Here is a 23,748-nt window from a genome sequence, read left to right on the forward strand (position 1 = left end):
AACACAATTGAGTCTCAGAGGACACAATGATTATTGATCCAACTGCATCACCATTACCTGGGGAAAGCAGATTAGCACTGTGGTTCAGGTTATTTGTGCTTCAAGGATAAAGATAGATTTTCCTATTGTCAACAAATCCAATGAAAAGACCAAAAGCAACAATGCATCTGTTAAAGCCATCTCCACGCAGTGAGTCACTTTCCTACCCTCTCGTAAATCTTTGAAAACACCTCATACACATAGTTTCCTTTCTAAAAAAGGCTCTGTAATTTCCTACAACAGCTGATCACTGTAGTTTTTAATCAAACAAACTGGAGGAAAGGGGGGGGGGACTATTTTCAGCGGCAGATTAATCCACATTTGGTGCTGTAGTGAGTATCTGTGGAAGTAGGACAGTGTGTGTGGGATTGAGTCGAAATAAACTACAGTGTGAGTGAGTAGGTTTACATGCGCACCAGTATTCCACTACTATTCCGAATATGACAATATTCCAAATTTGATACGGGTCATGTAAACAGCATATTCCGGCTGGACATTCCGTATAAGGCCTTTTTCCGAATATAGCATTTTCCGATTAAGACGTGTGATATTCCGGTATTATTCGGGTTTTAGAGGCACTGTTTGGACATGTACACAGTGCATTCGGAATATGCGCCTCAATCTGGGTTTTTACCGCAGGCTTACGGTCAGCTCTGTGCGTTGCTATGGTTGCTGTACACAAACCAAGCAGCCAACAGTTTGCATGGCTGCAGACCCGATAAGAAGGAGAAACACAGCTACTTTTAAACATGATCATAGACTTGGATATCACCAGGATTTTGGATATGCGCACACATTGCTACGCCGACCTTTTCAAGAAGCTGGTTTAAGGACTGAAAGATGCAGGCTGTGTTCACACGGCCCTACAAGTCCGCCGCCGCTGGTAAACTTTGAAAAAAATCCTATCCTATTTCGCACGGCTACATGTAAATGGGAATATTAGTGGAATGTTCACTTTTCATTAGCCATGTAAAACAGCTTATTAGCAATATCGTCTTTTTCGGAATAAGGGCAAAACCCAGAATAGTATCTGCATGTTAACGTAGTCAGTGTTCATGGTACCTTGTGAAAACAAGTAAAAAATATTTTTGTACTGACTTCTAAACTGGGTCATGGTTGGACATTGCCTTAGCGATACACTCAATCCGTTCCGCAGCTTCACTCCACATATAGAAATACAAAATGTGTTTAATGTCCATCGCTACCTTGTTCTTGTTAGCTGGTTCCTGGATGGGGGCGTGTATGCATGCAGTGCCGTGAAGCAATTTGTTACATCGCGAGACTTGATATTACGCGATACTTCCTGACGCAAGTTGCAACGGTGATTTTTCCGCTCACAGGCGCTAGGGGGGAAGCGACAAGACCACCATTCAACCCCAAAAAAAGTCATATAACCATTCCAATGACTCTGAAGCTGTTCAGTTAAGGTAAATTAAGCTAAAAAAAACTGAATAGTTCCCCTTTAAGTATAATCAGTGAATGTCTGCACAGTACCGGTGTAGTAGAGCCGGGAGGGATGTAGAACAGAGGAACTCCGTTTTTGGTGCTCTCGGGAATCATGTAGTTCTCGGGAATTGAATTAAATGATTGGAGGTGCACCAACATCTGATCAGTCTGGTTGATGCTGGAAGGACACACAGGACCATGTAGTCAGGTACCAACACATCCAGTATCAATATCTATCATATTGTATTCATATTATTATTGTAGGTTCTAAGTGAGGGTGGAACTGCACAGAATCTCTATTTAGTTTTTATTTTCAGGATCTCTCACTTACCTCTGCAGTGTGTTCCAGAAGCGGCGGATGACTGACGTGCGGTACGGGCTGGTGATGGGTTTCCTCTGGGTGCAGCTGATGTCGTGCAGGATGTCGTAGCTTCCCTCCATCGTCACCTCCACCCGGGTGATTCTCTTGGCGGGGTCCAGCGGCCAGGAGGCGGCCGCCAGGTACTCGATGTGCATGTTGTGTTTCCATAACAGCACCAGCTTCACCTCCAGCTGAGTCCCACCTGAAGAAACCAGGACCAAGGTCTAACGCGGCACCATCTTGTCGAGCCATTTGCTCTTGGACTTTTCTAATTTGTGATTTTTTTTAATTTGTTTTAAACAACATGAACATTCACACTTCTGCCCTCAGGAGTGGAAATGCACGGACAACAAGACTCACAAACCGCTTCTATCCACAGGCAATCAGACTCCTTAACACTGCAATATCCCCCCAACACACACTCCATCCTCCACTCCTAAACTCCTGGACTCACAACACATACAGAGCTGTCTATGCACTTAATGCACTTTTTCCATTTCTAATCTTTTTTTCAAACTATTTATTACATATTTTTTTATTGTTTGTTTTATTGTTTGGGCTTCATTGTATTATTCTCCTTTTTTATCCATGGCGTAAGGAAGACTGGCAAAGCATTTTCAAAGCATGGTGTAAGTTGTCTTTACTGTGCATATGACAGTAACTACAATATTCCTGACCATTCAACAAAAGAGACAATAAACCATAAACCAAATGAACATGTATAATGTATAAATGACCACACCATAAGCCCATCATGCACATCTCTGCCCAGTACAAAGCTTCTTAGGAGCCCTCCAGAAAGTTCAGTCTACTATATACTAGGGCTTTGACTTTTGCCCAAAAATCATATTCGAAGTTCGTTTGTATATTAATATTCGAATATATTCTAATATTTATTAATAATATTTTGACCATTAAATGCCTTCAGTTTAAAAGAAATTAAGTCAGACCCTGGATTAAACACAAACAGTGTGCTTTCAACAGGAACTTCGGAGCTTTCACCGTAGCCTACGTAAGTGGTCTGATGTTTATACTCGTGTGCTGTAAAATAAAAAAAGAGTCGCCAGTATTGTCCAGCGAGCACGCAATGTATTTCTCTCCTGTGGCCGCCGAAACGGTCACTTTTCTCTTCTGTTGTGTGACTGAGGAGCAGCCCCCTCCCCCTCCCCTCTGTGCTCTCTCCTCATGTGCAGCAGCACTGAGCAGGCAGGTAGGAAGGGGAGAAGGGACAGGGTGCGGCGCCGTTGTAGGTAGGAGAGACAGCGGAACGCGGACGGAGAAAGAAAGGCCGCGCTGAGCTGGCCGAGCCCTGGGCCAGCCTGCTTTCTTTGAGAATTAGGGGGAATGCACCGCTACCGGAGCCACGGCCGAGACGGCGTCGCCGCCCACGCATGTAGTTACATTTTGAAATGCGTGAAAAAGCCTCGGAATCTGAACTGAAAACAACGTTTACAAGCAAATGCAAAAAAATAATGCCCATAACAGGTTTGAATATTAAGGGCTGGCTAATATTCGTTCGAATATCATTATTTTTTTTAATATTCGAATGATATTCGAATAACGAAGTTCGGAGTCAAAGCCCTACTATATACATCCAATCTGGCAAACCGTTTATGTGACATTTTCAAACGCCGCCACCCTAGCCATCTCACAGGCCCACTCCTGGATTGATGTCACCCCTTCATTCTTCCATCCCCTTAAAATAATCTGTCTGGCTATCATTAAACTAGTCTGGACCCAGCTTCTTATTTGCTTATCCATCCCGCTTAGGATCAACCCATCTCCCGGAACCAATCATCTCGGGCTGAATGGAACCCGGGTCCCGGCGCTCTTGCGGACTTTTCAAAAATCGGAAACTTTTGTAAAGACAGGTGTTTACCTTTGGTGAGGCTGACCTCTCTGATGGTGTAGCCCTCTCTCAGTCGCACGGACACCACGCTGATCAAATGAGCGTGGACCTCCTTCTCGGTGTGCTTCTTCCTCCTCATGACCAGGGCCGGGTTACCGCTGGCTGAAACCAGGTGCTCGTTGAACAGTTTGTGCTGGGAAACTACAAAACACTGAAGTAGTTAGTATGTGGGCCCTTTTTATTTTCATCATCATCATCATAACCCTCATCAATACCAATTAACCTTATTAGTCTGGATGATATTACATAAAAGCATGGAATTTGGTACACTGTTTGAGGTGCTTAACGTGTTCAGAAAGGGAGCCACCGATATTGGACGCCTCAGAAGAGATGCGTCTCTAAAGTCATTCCTACTCCCTATTGCACGTTCTGTCAACCTGAACAAACTGGAACTTTCCCGCACATGGTCTGGGAGTGTGAACAGGTGCATGAGTTCTGGAATAAAACAACATCAATAATATCTGATGTGGTAGGATGTCAAATTCCTACTGACCCGATCTAAATTACACCTGCTTGGTAGACAGAAGAAAATTTGGCTAGCCGGCTCAACCGCGACCAAGAAAATGATAGCTTAACGCTTTGATTTCAAAGTTATACTTACTCACCCCAACCTGCAAACCTTTCACTCCAAAAGCTAACTCTGGCTTGGCAGGCAAAAGATTATCAATCCCATTTTCTTCAGGTATAGCTGCAAGTGAGTCTTTTTTTTTTCCTTTTCTTACGATATTGTTTTTGGCCATTTTAGGCCTTTATTTATATAGGACAGCTGAAGACATGGAAGGGGAGAGAGGGGGGGAATGACATGCAGCAAAGGGCCACGTCTGCTGCGTTGAGGAGTAAACCTCTATACAGTACCAGCCAAAAGTTTGGACACACCTTCTCATTCAATGCGTTTCCTTTATTTTCATGACTATTTACATTGTAGATTCTCACTGAAGGCATCAAAACTATGAATGAACACGTGGAATTATGTACTTAACAAAAAAGTGTGAAATAACTGAAAACATGTCTTATATTCTAATTTCTTCAAAAGTAGCCACCCTTTGCTCCCATTACTGCTTTGCACACTCTTGGCATTCTCTTGATGAGCTTCAAGAGGTAGTCACCTGAAATGGTTTTCCAACAGTCTTGAAGGAGTTCCCAGAAATGCTTAGCACTTGTTGGCCCTTTTACCTTCACTCTGCGGTCCAGCTCACCCCAAACCATATCGATTGGGTTCAGGTCCGGTGACTGTGGAGGCCAGGTCATCTGGCGCAGCACTCCATCACTCTCCTTCTTGGTCAAATAGCCCTTACACAGCCTGGAGGTGTGTTTGGGGTCATTGGCCTGTTGAAAAATAAATGATGGTCCAACTAAACGCAAACTGGATGGAATGGCATGTCGCTGCAGGATGCTGTGGTAGCCATGCTGGTTCAGTATGCCTTCAATTTTGAATAAATCCCCAACAGTGTCACCAGCAAAGCACCCCCACACCATCACACCTCCTCCTCCATGCTTCACGGTGGGAACCAGGCATGTAGAATCCATCCGTTCACCTTTTCTGCGTCGCACAAAGACACAGCGGTTGGAACCAAAGATCTCAAATTTGGACTCATCAGACTAAAGCACAGATTTCCACTGGTCTAATGTCCATTCCTTGTGTTTCTTGGCCCAAACAAATCTCTTCTGCTTGTTGCCTCTCCTTAGCAGTGGTTTCCTAGCATCTATTTGACCATGGAGGCCTGATTCGTGCAGTCTCCTCTTAAAAGTTGTTCTAGAAATGTGTCTGCTGCTAGAACTCTGTGTGGCATTCATCTGGTCTCTAATCTGAGCTGCTGTTAACTTGCGATTTCTGAGGCTGGTAACTCGGATGAACTTATCCTCAGCAGCAGAGGTGACTCTTGGTCTTCCTTTCCTGGGGCGGTCCTCATGTGAGCCAGTTTCGTTGTAGCGCTTGATGGTTTTTGCGACTGCACTTGGGGACACATTTTTTTCGGACTGACTGACCTTCATTTGTTAAAGTAATGATGGCCACTCGTTTCTCTTTACTTAGCTGATTGGTTCTTGCCATAATATGAATTCTAACAGTTGTCCAATAGGGCTGTCGGCTGTGTATCAACCTGACTTCTGCACAACAACTGATGGTTCCAACCCCATTAATAAGGGAAAGAATTCCACTAATTAACCCTGACAAGGCACACCTGTGAAGTGAAAACCATTTCAGGTGACTACCTCATGAAGCTCATTGAGAGTACACCAAGGGTTTGCAGCGCTATCAAAAAAGCAAAGGGTGGCTACTTTGAGGAATCTTAAATATAATACATGTTTTCAGTTATTTCACACTTTTTTGTTAAGTACATAATTCCATATGTGTTCATTCATAGTTGTGATGCCTTCAGTGAGAATCTACAATGTAAATAGTCATGAAAATAAAGGAAATGCATTGAATGAGAAGGTATGTCCAAACTTTTGGCCTGTACTGTATATGGGCGCCTGCTCTACCAGGTGAGCTACCCAGGCACCCCGGTGAGTCTGTCTTTATGGGGTTATCGGCAGAGAACATAAGAATCAGCCAAATTCATCACACAAGCACTGTGTTTAATGGACAGTGAAGCAGAGCAAAACGTTTTTAGAGTAGGAAGCAGTAGGGGTAGAATTTTTTACTTATTCATTATATTATATTAATATATATATATATATATATATATATATATATATATATATATATATATATATATATATATATATGTGTGTGTGTGTGTGTGTGTATATATGATGTAATATATTGTTCACACCATAAATTATTGAACATTAATATTTTGCACAAAAGTGCTGAAGTAGTTATACTAATATCCAATTACTCTGTTATTATTATCTCTGCCACAATTATTACATTCCATCTTACTAAGGTTCACCAAACATGTATCCATACATACATTTACCACACAAAGGTGGCTAATGAGAGATAGAGAGATAGATATATATATATATATATATATCCATACATACATACATACATACATACATACATATACATATATATATACCATACATATATATATCCATACATATATATATATACATATACATATATATATCCATACATACATACATACATACATATACATATATATCCATACATATATCCATACATATATATATATATATATATATATATATATATATACCATACATATATATATATATATATATATATATATCCATACACATATATATATATACATATATATATATATATATATATATATATATATATATATATACATATATATACATATATACACATACCAAATATACAGATATATCATGTATAGATATGTATATAGCGCCAGCCAGCATGTGACATTACAGAGTCATGTATGGCAGATACCAGACACAAAGAAGGATAGTAGTCATACATAATGCAGGACATATAGCAGGATATGGATACAGCAGGGACACCACCACCATCACACAGCCACCTGAAGAGAGAGCTGCCAGTGGATGATGGATACCAGTGAGGAGACAGAGAGAGAGGAGAGAGAGGAGGAAAAGAGCAGGCCCAGGCCCAGAGAGACCCAGTGAGCCCAGGCAGGCAGGCAGGAGACCCAGCAGGCAGGCAGAGCAGAGGCAGGCAGAGAGGCAGCCCAGCAGGCATGGAGATCCACAGCAGAGGAGACCCAGCAGGCCCAGCAGGCAGGCAGGCAGGCAGGCAGCAGAGAGAGGCAGGCAGGCAGGCAGGCAGCAGGCAGGCAGGCCCATGCAGAGAGAGAGAGAGACCCAGCAGGCCCAGGAAACGAGCACAAGGCACAGCAGACAGCACAGGAGGCAGTGAGCATGCAGGACACGGTATGGGGAGGACCGGACAGACACAAGGACCAGGCCGAGACCCACACAGCAGGTGGCACAGGATGGACAAGGAGGACCAAGAAATGGACACAAGAGAAGCCAGAGACACAGCCAGGACAGACCATGCAGGAAGAAAGGAGCACACAATATGCACACACACAAGGACACAGCCAGGAGAGGACAGGAGGTGGAAGCCGACAAGGAAAATGGAATATAAGGAATGGAGGACAAGGACCGGACACGGAGTGAGGGACAACAGGTAATAGAAAGAGTAGATAGGGGAGCCTAGGACTGCATGAGCCTAGCCCTTAATACTTGGTATAAAGAAAAGGAAAGGGACTTTAGACGGGAAATGGATGGGTTGTGGAGGAAGGAAAATATATAAACAGAAGGAATAGTGGAAACAGGGTATATAAGGAAATGGATGAAGGAATATCTTGAAGGGGAGGCAGGAGTATGGAAGTGGATGGTATGTGGTGGGAAAAGACAGGTGGACAGGGTGGTGGAGGGGGAGTGGTGAGCCCAGGAATGGAAAGGGAGGGGAGCATCGGGTTCGGGACCAGTTTGATTTTCCAGCTCGCTCCGTTAGTGGTGAAGGAGTTGGTGCTAAGCCAACGTCACGACCAAACGTTATTGGATCTGCCATAACGATTGGTTATGGCAGATCCAGAGTGGCTCTGAGCAGATCCAATAGTTTTAAACTTCAACAGAGTACCCGCCTTCAAGGAAGTTAACACTTGTCAACGGAGAGTGGCCAGACTCTTTGTACAAATTAAATGTACTACAGTCTGGTAGGACCAGGCTACATGACTAACATTATCCCTTAAAATCTCAGCCTCTCTCTCTCATTTCAGTAGCTTCTAAGTTACAAAATCAGCTGAGGAAAAACCCACTGCCATAATCAAACCTAGAGTACTTTTTTATTTTTTAAACCATTCCAAAGATGTCTAAGGGTATTAATAAAAAATAAACACAAATACAAATACAGCACACACCATTAGGCTCAGCACACAAACCGCTGACAACATGTCTCGTGAATATATTTGGCACTTCACTTGAAAAAAAGAAGCCAGACAAGTAACAAAACAACAAAGCCAGAGCTGCAAGCATGGAGATGTTATTGTCTTTACCTGCACAAAGGAGCAGGCGATGGTTCCACTCCTGAGCTGGTTCAGCAGCGTTTCACACACGGCCACATCAGGAACACTGGTCACTCCGTCTGTGATTATAATGATACCTGCAACACACACACACACACACACACACACACACACACACACACACACACACACACACACACACACACACACCAACACACACACACACCCACACACACACACACACACACACACACACACACACACACACACACACACACACACACACACACACACACACACACAGGTTAAATGACTAATTCTCATCATTTTGATGTGCACCAATAGTGTAAAAGATTAAATTCTCCCAACAATTAACCACAGGGTTTCTGCAGGTTTTACCAACGCAAATGTAAGACTTTTTTAATACCATTATGAATGAAATTTAAGACCTATATCGCGACATAAAAGTACGACATGCACAAAAGTCACAAAAGTACTTGCAAAATAGACAAATGTATTCAAATTGAATAAAAGCGACACAGAGTAATAATAATCTGTACATATACAGCAAATTTTATTTGGACGAGCGACAGAAAGAACTGCAACACCATAGAATAAAAAATAAAAAAAAGATTATTTTTTGGGGCATTTTAGGCCTTTATTTTCACAGGACAGATGAAGAAATGAAAGGGGAGAGAGAGGGGAAATAACATGCAGCAAAGGGCCGCAGGTCGGAGACAAACCCGCGACCAATGCGTCAAGGAGTAAACCTCTATATATATGCGCCTGCTCTACCAACTGAGCTAACCCGGCTACACTTTAAAATGATTAAAGAACTAGAACACAATACTTAAGACTTTTTAAAGGCCTAACATTTTGATTTTTAAATGTTTGACTTTTTTAGTCTTTTTAAGACACACTTTACACAGTGTTTGTTCGGGTATGCAGAGGTCTGAAAGAAAGCAGTGGGTGGTTGTTAGAGGTGTTTGGAGAGGATGTTGGTCTTCCTCAAAGAGGTTCTAGGAAACAATTCTGAAACTTGGCAACTTAAGACAAACCCTTGATTGAGAAACTAAATGACTAAATGAAATTTAACACACTTAACACAAACCTACCTGCACTGGAGTTTGGGGGCAGCAACTGGAGGGCAAGGATGCCCTGACGTACCATGCTGACCAGACCCATATCAGCGGACACCATTGAAATGCCTTGCTTCCTGTGGGGCTGCTCATCCTGGATGTTGCTACGGGGACTTGAGCATCGGACTGGCTCCACACACTGGAAGGAAGCAATAAACACATTTAGGGCTGGGCGAAAAATGACTTCCTGACTGGGAAAATTTACACTGCGTTAACTTTGGGAGCTAGGGCATGCCCTGGCGGATGGGCCCTTCTAGTTTTCTATGTAAACCGCTTTGCCCAGGATACACAATAGCTGTTAGTAGATACATTGATTGTTGATCCACTCTGCGCAATGAGAAACATGTAGAATATCAGCCCTGTGCTTTAAAGTGCTCATATTATGCTTTTTGACTTGTTCCCTTTCCTTTATTGTGTTATAGATCTTTTTTGTGCACGTTATAATAATAATAATAAATTGAATTTATATAGCGCTTTTCAAAGACTCAGTCATGTTATAGGTTTACAAAGTGAAAAAGCCCAAAGGGACTTACCATCTCCAACAGAAAACACTGTTCACAAACTGCTCCAAACAGCTCTATTGTAGTCCAGCCTTTACTTCAGAGACAAACGCGTGTCACTTTGTAACACACGTTATAATGCTCACCTAGCTGCTAGCGTGGCACGCCCTCCTGCTCTGCAACTGACAAGCTAGCAGTACTTACTGCGCATGTGCGACTCCCAACAAAGATGGTACAGAAGTGAGATGCCTCACTCTGTAGCTAAAACAGAGAGCTCAACACAGGGTGAAAAGAGGAGCTGCAGCAATGTGCAGTTCAAAAATTATATGGTGTTTTCTGAAAATTAAACCACATAAACCTATTCTGGTACAACCTCTAAATACAATTATGAATCTGAAAATGAGCATAATATGAGCACTTTAATATGTTAGATGACTATTAATACTGATAACAAGAAAGATATGAAGGTGTTTGCATTGCAAAGGTGATATGCTTTGTTTTAATGAGATCTGTTGTTTCATTAACCACATCTTTTCCCCTTGCTCTTTAAAAAAAAAAAAAAAAAAAAATACAATTCATATACTGTTCATGAGCACTTGCCTGTTCATGCTGCTGATGTAGGACTTCTGCGATGTTGCTCTCCACTGCTCTGAGCTGCTGGTAGATGTGATGCCGGAACTCATCGAGGTTTATTCTATCAAGCTGACAGCCCTGTACCAAAACCTGCAGGGGGAATCAAGGCTGTCACAGGACTGCAACATCTGCAGCAGCTTTATGCATCACATGGAAACCAATTAGGGCTCTACGCTTACATTTATTTTTAGGTGCACAAGGATGTAGGGACAAGCTGATTTAACTTAAGGGGCCATCCACACGGAAATGTTTTTTTGTGCAAACGCACGTTTTGCATCGTTTAGGCCGACCGTCCAAACGAATCCTGTAAACGCACTGCCTGAAAACGCACTTTTTTGAAACCTGGTCTCAGGGTGAAAAAATCCGAAAACGGCTCTCGTTTGGCTTCGTTTGGATGGCGAATACGAATACGTCTGTATCAATGATGTCATCGTCACACCCCTCTTTTACACCCTCTCTTACCCGCGGCCACTGACACACACAACTGCGGTGAAGCTAAGCGAGCATATCCCATCTCCATGGTTAAACCAGCTCACTTCAACTAAATACTGTGGGCTAGATTTACTAACACTAGCGCAGTTTGCGCTGCGTCCGTTTATGCGAGTTCGGTAATAGCGCACGCTATGCTTCCACAGTTTGCGTAGTATTTATCAACCCTGACACCCATCAGGCAATCAGCGTCTTTCTCCGCCCACTATACCGGGGCTGTAGCAAAGCGGTACTGGTGCTATGATATGGCTGAGTGCAGACTGCGATATTCCCACTGCTGATGCTATGACTGTTTGAAATGATCCTGATGCCAATATTTGTAATGTAGCGAGGAGTTTAACAACTGCTGGAATGGGATGTGAACGCTGAGTGGGAGATTCAATTTCATCTTTGATTTCTTCCAGTAACTCTAATATTGCATGTCTGCTTGATCTGTAACGCTAAATTATGTTGTGTTCACTGACAAAGTGTGATTCTTCTGTTAAAAATATTTTCAGCCTCGCCTATGTCTGCGTTTGCTCAAATTGCTTTGCCACATTTCACCAGCGGCATATAAAGGTCTACGCAGGAACCGCGACGGGCTGGTTTAAAGAGGCGGAGAATTTCCCCCGCAGAATAGAGGCGCGCCTTACTGACAGTCTTTGTAAATACCACGGAATATATAATTAGGTGCACTTTGCGCTTATCCTCCCACTTTTTGGGTGGAACTCCCACTTTCCCCACGACCCTCCCACGAACGCATATTGAAAGCGCAACTTGTCTCTTCTCGCTCATGTGGCAGACAATCGGCGATTTTACCCAAGTGCGCCCTGTTTGTAAATAGCCCGCATCGGTTACGTCCGTCTTTGCGACCAATTAGCGCCTGGAAACAGGCGCAAACGGCTTGATAAATCTAGCCCTGTGTCTCTACTCCCTGACCCTTCCCTCTGGATTCTACACAAGATATATTGCTAACGTTATGTAGCCAACGTTGAACATCGCTAAAGTAGCTGATGCTCCAGCAGCGACGTAACGTTAACTGCTATGGCTATCTGTTTATAAAGTGGAAGTAGACAATTTATCAACTAGCTAGCTAATCTGTCTGCTTATCAACTCCTTGAACGGATTATAGTAACTTTTACCACGGCTTATTGTAGAAAGGCTACTGCAAGAAAAACGTATGGATTATCAAAAAGACATTGGATCATTGATGTTTGTTTGACTGCCGATGTTAGAGCTAGCTAACGTTAGCGCACTAACTTTCGCTTGCTGCTAGCGCGCTGCAATCATGCAAAATAAAAAGCAATCCAACAGCACATTATACAATGTAAACACGTTTTCTTGCGGCGGCCTTTATAAAATGAGCAGTGGTGAAAGTTATTATAGTCCACGGATGTATTAAGAGAACGTTATAATCTGGTGATGTTATGATGGGAAGTGGAAGTGACTGTGCTCTTCTTCTCCGTTTTTGGTGAATTTTTGTAGCAGAAACAGTGCCACCTATAGGCCTGGAATATGAAGTAGCGTGTTGAGTCACTTACAAATGGATTCGTTTGGACGCAAACATTCTTGAAACGAATCCAGGGAAGACGGGTAAAAAAAAGATCGTTTTGGTACGTGTGGACGTGGCTTAAGACTTTCAAAATGTCCTTTGGACCTAACAAAGGCCAGGGACTCACAGTGCTTCATTAATGCAGTGGTTCCAGAACTCTGGGGCGCCCGGAGTTAGTATAATGCATGTTTCTGCTGCACTGCTAGCAAAGCAAGGACAATGCAAATTGAAAAAGATTGGAGACCACTGCATTAACGCATTCCTTTTCAATCAGCACAGAGGGTGCTAATGTTTGCATTCACATCCCTTGAATCACACTGCTTTTCACAGTCACTCATTCATTCCAAGGCTCCTGAATCTTCTTAGGACATCAGGTACATACATGCGTTCCGAAAACACCAGCATGGAACAGGATGACACGTAAACTACTGTAATGACCTGATGGGAGGCGAGGCCAATAATTGACGAATACGCCAAGATGGTGATGAAAATCTTGGGCTTGAAAAGTTGGTCAGTTCCGGGGACTTTGAATGGTTGTGCCAGACCAGTCAGACACCTCGACAAGGCATGAAACACCTCGTCAAAGATCATCTCTCCTGTGCTGTCGTCCTGCAGAACAGAAAACAAAGACGCACCTAAAATACAGAATTCAATTTTGCGCTCAGTAACTTCTGAAGCATCTTATGGCAGACTTGTGTCAGACAGAGGGCATTACCTTGAGGTAACGTCCATACTGATATACACCACAGCTGTAAAACTGTAGCATTAACAGAGAATCCCACACTGCTTTAATGTAACACTCAAGGTTGCCGGATGCAAATGATAAGACAGAGGCATTGATAGACTAGTCTCGCTTTGCCAGACCTTCCTCCACAGCACTGCAAAGGAAGGTCTGGCTAGTCCACACAGCATTCTGAGATGGGAGAAAAACGTTACGGTTTAAACCGATCACAAACTCTGCAAAATAGCCTCAGGAAGGAACTTGTTTTGGTGGAATGTGTGTATGTTCAAAAGTTGTTTTAGTCGTGCAACAGAAAACTCAGATTGGACAGATAGTCTGCTGTCTTGATTTACCCTGCAGAGATCTGAGGAGCAGTTAACCACAGTCCTCAGAAATCCACCGGAGTTTAGAACGCCAACACAAAGAAAGAGGAAGGTGACGGACATCCGGCCGAAAAGAAGGACATACGGCGGAATTTCCGGCGGCAACGGAGCAATGCCGGAAGTGGAAGGCGTGGATATAGACTAATAATAGACTGACACACATTTCAAAAGTTCCCATATAATGCTTATTTCCAGGTTCATACTTGTATTTTGTGTTTCTAATAGAACATGTTTGCATGCTTTAAGGTTAAAAAAACCACTTTATTTCTCTCATACTGCCCGTCTACAGTAATGTACCTGTAGTCACCCTCTGTCTGAAACGCTTTGTTTTAGTGCCTGTCCCTCCCCCTGAAAAAGCTCCGTCTGCCTGGTCAGTTTTCCGTATCTTCTACATCTGCACTCTCTGAGTCTCTGCACCATCATTGCAGCCCATGGATGTATAATAAGAAGTGGCGCTGGAGGCTGAGCATGAAGCCATCATGGAGCCAAAAATGACCCGGATGATCAGTGCTGCTTCTGCACTGTGCGGCCCAAAGAGCAGGCCCCTAGAGCCGAGGTTGAGCCGGCTACTTTGTGTTTAGCACTCCGCTGACTTGAATATGGATTCAATTATTTAATTGTGCCTTTAGACTTTCCAAATGTTATCGGACCGAATGGATCAAATTCTGTCATTTTGTGGGAGTTGTGATGCTAAAGAAATGTATCCCCTGATTTACAGACCCCTCTTTCACCATGTAAGTCTATGGGAAAAAGTCTTTTTGGGCCAGAGGGTATCGCGTGACGGACATGGAAGTTGCATTCCACTGTTTGGCTGCTATACTCAATTTGCTTCAAAGCCCGATGCACTTCCTGGGGACCTGACTGTAGCAACACTTTCTTTCTTTATATAGTATTGTTTGTTAATAGATCACAACCGTACAGAAGTTCTACACAGAATATGGGCTGTGTGCAGATCCCTTTGGATTGAGCGTTTCACAGCATTTATATAGCACCTTGGCCTGCTTTATAATAAATAAATAAAAAACAGTTTTGATATTAAGCCACTTGCCGGGCCATTATACCAAATTTGTCCGCTCGGTGTCGCAATTGAATCAAACTGAACAATAATGAGAGTGTAGGGACTCCAGTCTACCTAGTGGTAGTAAGGCATCTCCAAGCCATGACTTTTTTTTCTAAAGTTAACACTTTGCCTTGTCTTATTCAGCTCGCGTCTTTGTCAGCTTCAAATAAAAAAAATGTTGCTATATCGGCGCAGTTTTCTTTGAGACTAACTCTCACAAGTGGGTTTTAGCACCGTGACGCCGTCGGCACAGGTTGCTTATGTCAGCTACTTTTTAATTTGTCGGAACGTGTCGTAATGACAAAAGCCGGTTGAGCCGGTTTGCATAAAATCAAACCAGTTTAAGCTCGAAACACCGGACCGGAGAAAACGGAAATATATCCAACTCTAACGCTGCAGCTTCTTGCTACTTGTCTGCCGACATATACAGCGATGCTGATGTCTGCATGGTCTTCGACTGGAACATGGACCGTGACCAGCCTTCTCAGTTAGGGTGTGGCATTCGACTACGACTAACATAACACTGAAGAGGTTGCAGTGGGGACCGACTTACCTCTTTGAGACTAACGCAGTGACACAGGTTACTGTGTTAAACCTGCACTGGTGGGTGATCTGAATTGGTTAATGTGCTTCATTAGACCTAGGTGCAGGACCCTACTCTAGCCTTTGGTGAACAGGCACATCTAAATCCCCCTTCAGACATGCACTCCTTAACCTTCATCTCATGCCGGTTTTACAAGTCGGTTTAACTATGAAACACAGTGAAAGCTAGGGGTGTTGAAATTAATCATTGCATCAATGCATCGCGATGTGGAAGTGGATGATTCTGCATCGATGCAGTGAAAGACAATAATCGAGAATTGCCTAATGATGTTACTTGGTGATTTTCTGTTGCTGCTTTTTTTTTTTGCCTTGTGTCTGCGGTGTTCAGACTCCACTACATTCAGGAAGTATCTTTTTTTAGGGCAGATGCAATACAAATGGGAGTTCATATATATCTGACTGTTTGAATTTGTTGATGAAAACCTTGTGAGAAATATATATTAACTTTGAGGAAATGGCGTATCGTGTGTGTGTGTGTGTGTGTGTGTGTGTGTGTGTGTGTGTGTGTGTGTGTGTGTGTGAGAGACCCAACTGTCCTGTCTTTCGAGGCTTGTGTGTGCTGTCTTATGTTCTAAAACAGAGCAGAATTTGCTCTCTAATAATGTTAAATAATGAAAGTGTGAGAGGGGAGTTTCACTCGTGCTCAGGATGGTCCAATCCATCAGCACAGCCTGAGAGTAAACACAAAACACTCTTCTACCTTATAATCATATTATTTTTAACTCACCACTGCTCTCTCTCAGAAAAGAATGTGATAGGGAGGGATGGAAAAATGCATAGAGAAGTGAAAGTGAAACTTTTTTTTAGTACTAGTTATGTGATTCTTTATAATTCTGTGGTTTAACAGTAAATCACGTGGAACTACATCTGATGGTTGCTGACAACCAGAGATTCATTTGTGTCAGCAGGGTCACACAAATGGGTCAAACATAATGCACATTCAGTAGACCCAGGTAATATTGGTCTGCAGTACGAAAGAAGTGGAAGTGTCTTGTATTTGCAACAAGAGTTGGAATAACAAGTTGGTTAACAAGAAATGTCATATGAATGAGTTCATACTGTTGATCTTGTACCCAGTTTAAAAAAAACTACTACCTTTGTCCCCAACGTCATCTGGCTGATCCTATATATTCAATGCTGGGGAGTTTCAGGGTAGCAACCCTGTCTGAGTCACTTTGCAGAGCAGTGTCAGCAGCTCTTTGACCTGAATGCTCTTCCTGTGTTCAGCAGTGGAAACCGGGAGATGGCTAAACAGATTGACCATCGCAAAGTTAGCTTGCCAATTACAAACGACACTGGTTAGATATAATGAGCCGAACAAGTTGTTCTTTCCTACACTGTGAGAAGAGTGTGTTAACGAAACTTTAAATTGATACAGGCCTTTATTTCGACAGGACAGAAGAAGACATGAAAGGGGAGAGAGAGGGGGAAAGACATGCAGCAAAGGGCCACAGGTCGGAGTCAAGCCGTCTCTGTGTAACGTAGAGGTGTTCTTGCGTGTCTCTGCAGCGTGTAACGTTATCTAGCCAATCACAAACATTATTACATCTTGGTAGAAGCATGCTGCATGCTTATTGGCTCACTGGCGCTGATGAGATTTACTACTTAGGGATTGAAATTGAGATTGAACGATGAGGCATTTTTCTATACTTTAGAGGCAATTTGTTCGCTGCCTGTAAAGTATTGAATTCAGTACCCAGCCCTAGCAGCACAATAAAGCTACACGTAGCTGTTCCCGTGGGCAAGGCAGCAGAGGACATGTACTTGCATCAAGATATTAGTTGTTCCTGGGAAAAAGACTCCAAGCCAGACCCACATCAAGATGTTGGGTTTGGGAACTCACCATTGGCAGGGCTCAATCCGAGGGGCGGGATAAACGGTTGTCTTTCAAATTTCCTCTGCACGTAATAGGATAGCGCTACTACCCGCAAGCCAACGGAGAGTTGCTAGACCCCCCTGGCTGCAAATTACATTTGCTGCCGCTAGGGTGCGTCTAGATTTCTAGGGCTAGACTCCAGCCACTTTTCCATCTCATCTGTGTCAACGGCATTCATTCAGGAAACAAGTGACCAACCATTAAACTGTGTTTGAGTCTTACCACGATGCCTGTGGAGGGGCTGAGGTCCAGCTCAATGATGAAGCGGTACCTCCGGGCCAGGAAGGTGGCTCGAGTGGATGGCACCAACATGTAGGGGTACATGGTGGGGGAGAAGTCCGTCTGCCATCCTTTAGGTAAGATACTCAGCAAGTCCAATTCATTCTCGGAGTTCAGCTGTAAATGAAGGGACGGTTACTAATCATTCACAACATGTATGTGATTCAGGAATTTCTCTAACTATTAAACAGGTAATATTTATTTATTTTATTTTTTGGGGCATTTCAGCTTTTAATGGAAAGTACAGCCAGATATGAAAGGGGAGAGAGAGGGGGAAAGTGGCTAATATCATTGTTGACTTTTGTTATGGCTCTCATGTTCCGATACCACTCTTCCCTAACATAAACTGATGTATGCCACTTTTGTCAAAGTGTCATATGCCAGTACTTAGTGGTATGCCACTTTGTATGCTATTAGCTAGGGCTGCACGATATGAGGAAAATATGCAACCCCGATAAAGTTGTTCAATATTGCGATAAATAAACAGATATTAAAGTGTTCTCAGTTCAAACAAATTGCTTGTTGAATTTGAAAACAAACGAAAGGAAATCATTTCGAACATTATTTTATTGAACAAATTGAACATTTTCTGCTGATATTTTCTTCCAGCTAAAAAATAATTGGAGTGTCTTTCGCAGCCTTTTGCGATGCGTTTATTGCGCAGGTTGATATCGATGATGACGATAAAAAAAAAAAACAATATATTGTGCAGCCCTATTATTTGCTATTATTATTTTACTGGCATTGCACACAAAATGTGCATGTCCCTCCTGTAAAAAGGTATGTGCCAGTGGCATATACCATCATGCACCACTGAAGGACAACATTATTCATTGACAGTTAATTTACTGTGTAAAATTGGTACCTTATGTCAGGGGATGTCACGTTTTTAAGCAAAGGACCCCTTAACTGAAAGAGAGACGGAGCAGGGACCCCCTACTACATATATTGTATAAAATGAAGTTGCATATTAAACTGGGCCTACAATAACGTGTAGGGTACCCTTAAGCCTTTATACATACCTTTTTAGTGCACAGAATGCTAAGCTATTAAAATAATAATTATCAGCATGATTTTATAAATTATTATTTAATTTTAAACATACATGTAGCACAGTGAATCCTTTGGATGAACTGTATCTGTGGATCTTAGTGACTACCTTACCTATAGGCCAGTAAGCCTATCATCAGTGGGGATTTATATGAGCTAATAATATGTTGGATTCACGTTAAGACATTTCAATTTTTTTTTTTTACTTTCAAAAATTAACAATAATTTGAAGGCCCGCCTGCTGTAACTCTGTGGACCCCTTAGGGGGCCCAGACCCCCTGTTGAAGATCTCTGCCCTATGTCATAGCAATGTATCTGCAAGTGGAATACTAGTGACAAGCCTTTTATAAGTCACATATGGGGCATTCAGTCAGAAATCAATCACTCCTTTCATTCTTTTCCTATGTGTTGGGAGAGTGTTAGAACATGGTTTGAGATACCAGAAGGAGCAACCATTCAGAAGACAGAGGCCCTCAAAGTTGACTCATATGGGACTCCCACCCCACCTAAAGACACAGATCTTCAAAAATAAACACAACAGCATGGTTCTCTGATGATGATTATTATTATTATTATTATTATTATTATTATTATTATTATTATTATTATTATTATTATTATTATTATTATTATTATTATACAGTGGCAAACCATTTAGAATTTGCATACTACCACTTCCAACCAGAGTGGTACACCACAAGCCATTTATTTTCAATCTTGGTGTTGTTTGGCCTCCGGGACAGGAAAAGGAAGTGATATGCTGCGGGATTAACTCACCAGTTCATGTTTTGAAGCTGGCCAGATGACTTGGTTAAGTTTGCCAAGGAACCACGCCAGACGCACATTCCTAGAGATCCGATACTCCTCCTTCATCAGCAGGTAGATCTGGTCAGCCTCCTCCACCTTCAGATGACAGACACATGGTTAGGGCTGAACCATTCATCGTTTTCAAATCCAAATCGACATTTGAAAGAATGCGATTAGCTGATCGTGAAGACCGCAATTAATGGAATGTGCAATTTTTTGTTGGAATGTTTGGTGTAACATTTGGTTTAACATTTGTTATTCCTCTTTTTAATATTATATTTACTGGTTTTTTTTCATAAGTTAAATGCTGTAATGTTACAAACCACAGATTGTTTACAGAACTGTCCTATATTCAGTGGATTTTTTTGTTTATTATTATTATGACTTTAGCTTTTGTGATAAATGTTCAGTGTTTGACGGTCCAATGTTCCATGATTATTCCACTGTCGCGATAGCCACTGCTAATGCTTGCTCTTGATGGAATTACTGTAATTGTTGGGGTTTTGGAAATTATAGAGTGTGGTCTAGACCTACTCTAACTGTAAAGTGTCTCGAGATAACTTTTGTTATGATTTGATACTATAAATAAAATTGAATTGAAATTAAAAGAAAAACACATTTTATATCTATGTTCTCATCCTTGCATAAGAATATAGAGCAGTTTTGATGGTGTCTACTATTATAATGCTCCATGACATTTTTTATCTGTTACACAGTGAATATTGGTAAAAGTAGCTAAACCTTTTTTTAAATAGCAAATCGAATCTTAATAAAAAAAAATGTCCCCAAATCCTTCAGCCCTAGGACATGTTCACAGTTTTGTGCAGTGCAGTATTTTTTCCTCACTGATCTGAATTGGCAGGTTTCTTAATAATGGCTACAATATACAGCACTTGATTTAGGCATAGAGCTGGGAAATATATCGATATCGTGATAGGAGACTAGATATTGTCTTAGATTTTGGATATCGTAATATCGTAATATGGCATAAGTGGTTTTAAAGGCTGCATTACAGTAAAGTGGTCATTTTCTGAACTTACCAGACTGTTCTAGCTGTTCTATTATTTCTCTTTACCCACTTAGTCATTATATCCACATTACTGATGATTATTTCTCAAAAATGTCATTGTGTAAATATTTTGTGAAAGCACCAATAGACAACCCTACAATATCGTTCCTGTATCGATATCGAGGTATTTTCAAATTCAAATTCAATTTAAAAATTTGGCAATTTAATGTCCATCACGTTTCCTTGCTTGCAAAGTTAATCAGCGGCAACATTATTATTTTAAGACCTTTAATGAAAATTGGAGTTCACAATATAGCTAACCCAATCCACCAACTAGCATATTCTTCACTCAAATTTCTACTTTTATTAATCGTCTTTCTGTTATCTAACTTTAACCCCGCAAGGTCCCATGTGTACGCTGGCATGAAGTGTGTAAAGTTACCATTTAAAATAAAGATTTTACCCAAATGCGATGCATTTTAAAGGGTTACTTGTACGCCGAGTTGAACAAAAGGTTCAACTAAATTTGCAAAACCTCAAATATAATATAATAATAAAAATACATGTTAACATTTGAACAGAGCAGCTAATTTGGTGCTTGATGAAAACTGCATTTAAGGCACTGCGTGGTCTGCTCTACATCAACCAATTGACTAGGTTTCATCTGCACTGGTCTAATAACTGTGCTGACGGCCCAGAAACATCTCTAAACTTAAATAGAGAGCTATATTGGCTCGTGTTAACTTGAAGCTTGGCTGTTATTGCTAGCAGCCGAGCTAACATACAGCTAACACAAGTTTCTATTCGTCCGGAAATGTTAGCAAAATCTGTATCTAATGACTATTCTTAGTCATACTTCACTTCAAACAGTAGCTACTTTGTCGAGTTCTAACTGTTCGGACAAACATGCAAATGTAAAAATGTGCGCTTATTTTTCCCCACCAATGCAACCCCTGTGCTGTGCTTCTAACAGCAGTCATGTTACCTCATTGTCCTGTCTCTCTGCCATGCCTTGTATCGCATAGGGACTGCGGGCGGGGACGTTAGCGAGCCTCCGCTGACTAATATTCACTTTGGTTTGGGGAAAAAGAATTTGTCCCAATGCTTGTTTATCATTTGTCTTGTCAGGTGTTGTTCGTAGAAGCGTCGGCTAGTACAGGGTGACAGCAGCGCATTCATCTTCCGGTCAAATCTTTCAAAATAAGACGTGTTAGACCTAGAGTGCTGCTCATACGTTTACATACCCATGCTAAACTTGACTAAAAAGAGGAATAAAAAAACATCTTTTGGAAATTGATCTTAAAGCCTTAATTAAAAATAAATGAGGAAAAATCCGACTTTTTGGGGCATGGGGTACTTTAGATAAGATCATCTCTCAGTGCAAATCAAACCAGCCAGCTATTAGGCTAACTGAAATAAAACCATGTCAATCTCTAGGTATGGTGTAGGGTATGTGATGATGTGAGGCTATTTTAATTCCAAAGGCCAAGGGAACTTTATCAGGATGCATAGTATCCTGGATCCATGAAATAAAAATAAAAATCTGCCTGCCTCTATGAGAATTTAACATATGGGTATGTATACTTATGTCTCCTGTATTTTAAGGAAGAATATTTATTTATTTACGATACATTATTCATTCACAAAGAAAATTGGTGTCCTTAAAAGGTCGGATTTTTCCTCTTTTTTTTTTATTAAGGCTTAAAGGTCAATTGTTTTTTTTTTATTCCTCTTTTTAGTCAAGTTTAGCATGGGTATGTAAACTTATGAGCAGCACTGTACATGGAAACCATAGAGTGTAAATATGAATTATTAATATTTACAGTCTATGATGGAAACATGCATAATTCAAAGAATTGTCTTCAGGTAATGCACCCCAAAATGTAATAATAATAATAATACCGGTAATACAGTGATAGGCCTAGATGTAAGAAATGACAACAGTCATTTAATTACCACAAATATAATCCAAAAAGCTATTTTTTCAGAGCAAATTTTGCTTTTTAACAGGCTCACTAGAGGTATTTGACATGTTGTCATAGAAAAAGAACAGACAGGTGTGAATAATAAAATGAACAAAAAGGCTGAATTCCATTTAGCTGCTTCAGTTTCAGGGTCCAAGGGTGCACCCTACTCTCGCTCTGAATGGCTAGTAGCCTATCGTTGCCTGCTCTGGTTGGGTTGGTTAGGTTAAGGCAAGAGGAGTGGGATTGGTTATGGTTAGGGTAAGGGCCCTAATACGCTAACCCGACGGCCGACCTTCGGCAGAAAAGCCAGTTGGACTGACTGCCTCCCCGAGTTGGCCAACAAAAGGGCCTCGGAACACACCAAAGCGATGCCGACTGCAGACTGCAGCTGATTGGACAAACGCGTCACGTGGGTCTGGTTTCTCCGGAAATTCAAAGCCAGATTTTCATAGCGGCTTGTTCAGAATACGATCTGATATTTTACTAAAATAGTTCACTGAAACATGTTTCTGAAAACATTTTAAGTGAGAAATAGGCCATGCAGTTGCTGAATCTGTCTTCATTTCAGATCAACAAAGGTCAGTTTAAAAGATTTTTGTCAGATTTTGAGAGGCGTTAGTCACGCTAATCGGGGTTAGCACTCTACCAATAAGATTGGTCATTTGAGTCCGACTGCCGGCAGTGCCCGCCTTCCGACCGAGCATGTCAGGTCGTCCAAAATGAAGGCCAACCGACGGACGACGGCACGGAACACACCAATCAGACTCGAGTCACCGACCTCGCCAGACTGTCCGACGGCCGATTATCGGGTTAGTGTGTCAGGGCCCTAAGAATGTCAGGGCGAGCCAATCAGGGATGAGTTCCCTAATGAATATTCATGAGTCTTCCCCTACAACTCTGTAAAAAAATTTTTTAAATCAAGTCATTTCATTTTTAATTTTCATTTTATTATACAGGAAAGTTTAAAAGGAACATTAAGTTAACAGTATAAACAGCCCTGCTCAGTTTAAAAACTGGT

General features: G+C 41.7%; 2 protein-coding genes across 6 annotated transcripts in view; both read right to left on the minus strand.

Annotated features, from left to right (window-relative positions):
• The window catches only part of szt2 (SZT2 subunit of KICSTOR complex), a 165,818-nt gene extending 161,847 nt beyond the window's left edge, over window positions 1-3,971 (minus strand). For all 5 annotated transcript variants that reach the window (XM_039812482.1, XM_039812483.1, XM_039812481.1 and 2 more), the window contains exons 1-3: window positions 3,726-3,971; window positions 1,817-2,048; window positions 1,534-1,663 (exon numbers count right to left, since the gene is read on the minus strand). In XM_039812482.1, the coding sequence (XP_039668416.1) occupies window positions 1,534-1,663; window positions 1,817-2,048; window positions 3,726-3,834 (471 nt within the window). In that variant the 5' untranslated portion in view covers window positions 3,835-3,971. The remainder of the gene's footprint in view (window positions 1-1,533; window positions 1,664-1,816; window positions 2,049-3,725) is intronic.
• Window positions 3,972-7,891: 3,920 nt separating this feature from the next.
• LOC120564932 (KICSTOR complex protein SZT2-like) lies at window positions 7,892-21,923 on the minus strand. Its single transcript, XM_039810200.1, has 8 exons — window positions 21,749-21,923; window positions 19,725-19,850; window positions 17,841-18,014; window positions 13,414-13,584; window positions 10,923-11,045; window positions 9,799-9,961; window positions 8,714-8,820; window positions 7,892-7,897 (listed from the first exon to the last, which is right to left on the minus strand). The coding sequence occupies exons 1-8, from the start codon at window positions 21,770-21,772 to the stop codon at window positions 7,892-7,894; spliced, it is 894 nt and encodes a 297-aa protein (XP_039666134.1). The 5' UTR covers window positions 21,773-21,923.
• Between the last annotated feature and the right edge of the window lie 1,825 nt (window positions 21,924-23,748).

The sequence above is a fragment of the Perca fluviatilis genome, chromosome 9 (genome assembly GCF_010015445.1).
Source record: "Perca fluviatilis chromosome 9, GENO_Pfluv_1.0, whole genome shotgun sequence".
Lineage (NCBI taxonomy): Eukaryota > Metazoa > Chordata > Actinopteri > Perciformes > Percidae > Perca > Perca fluviatilis.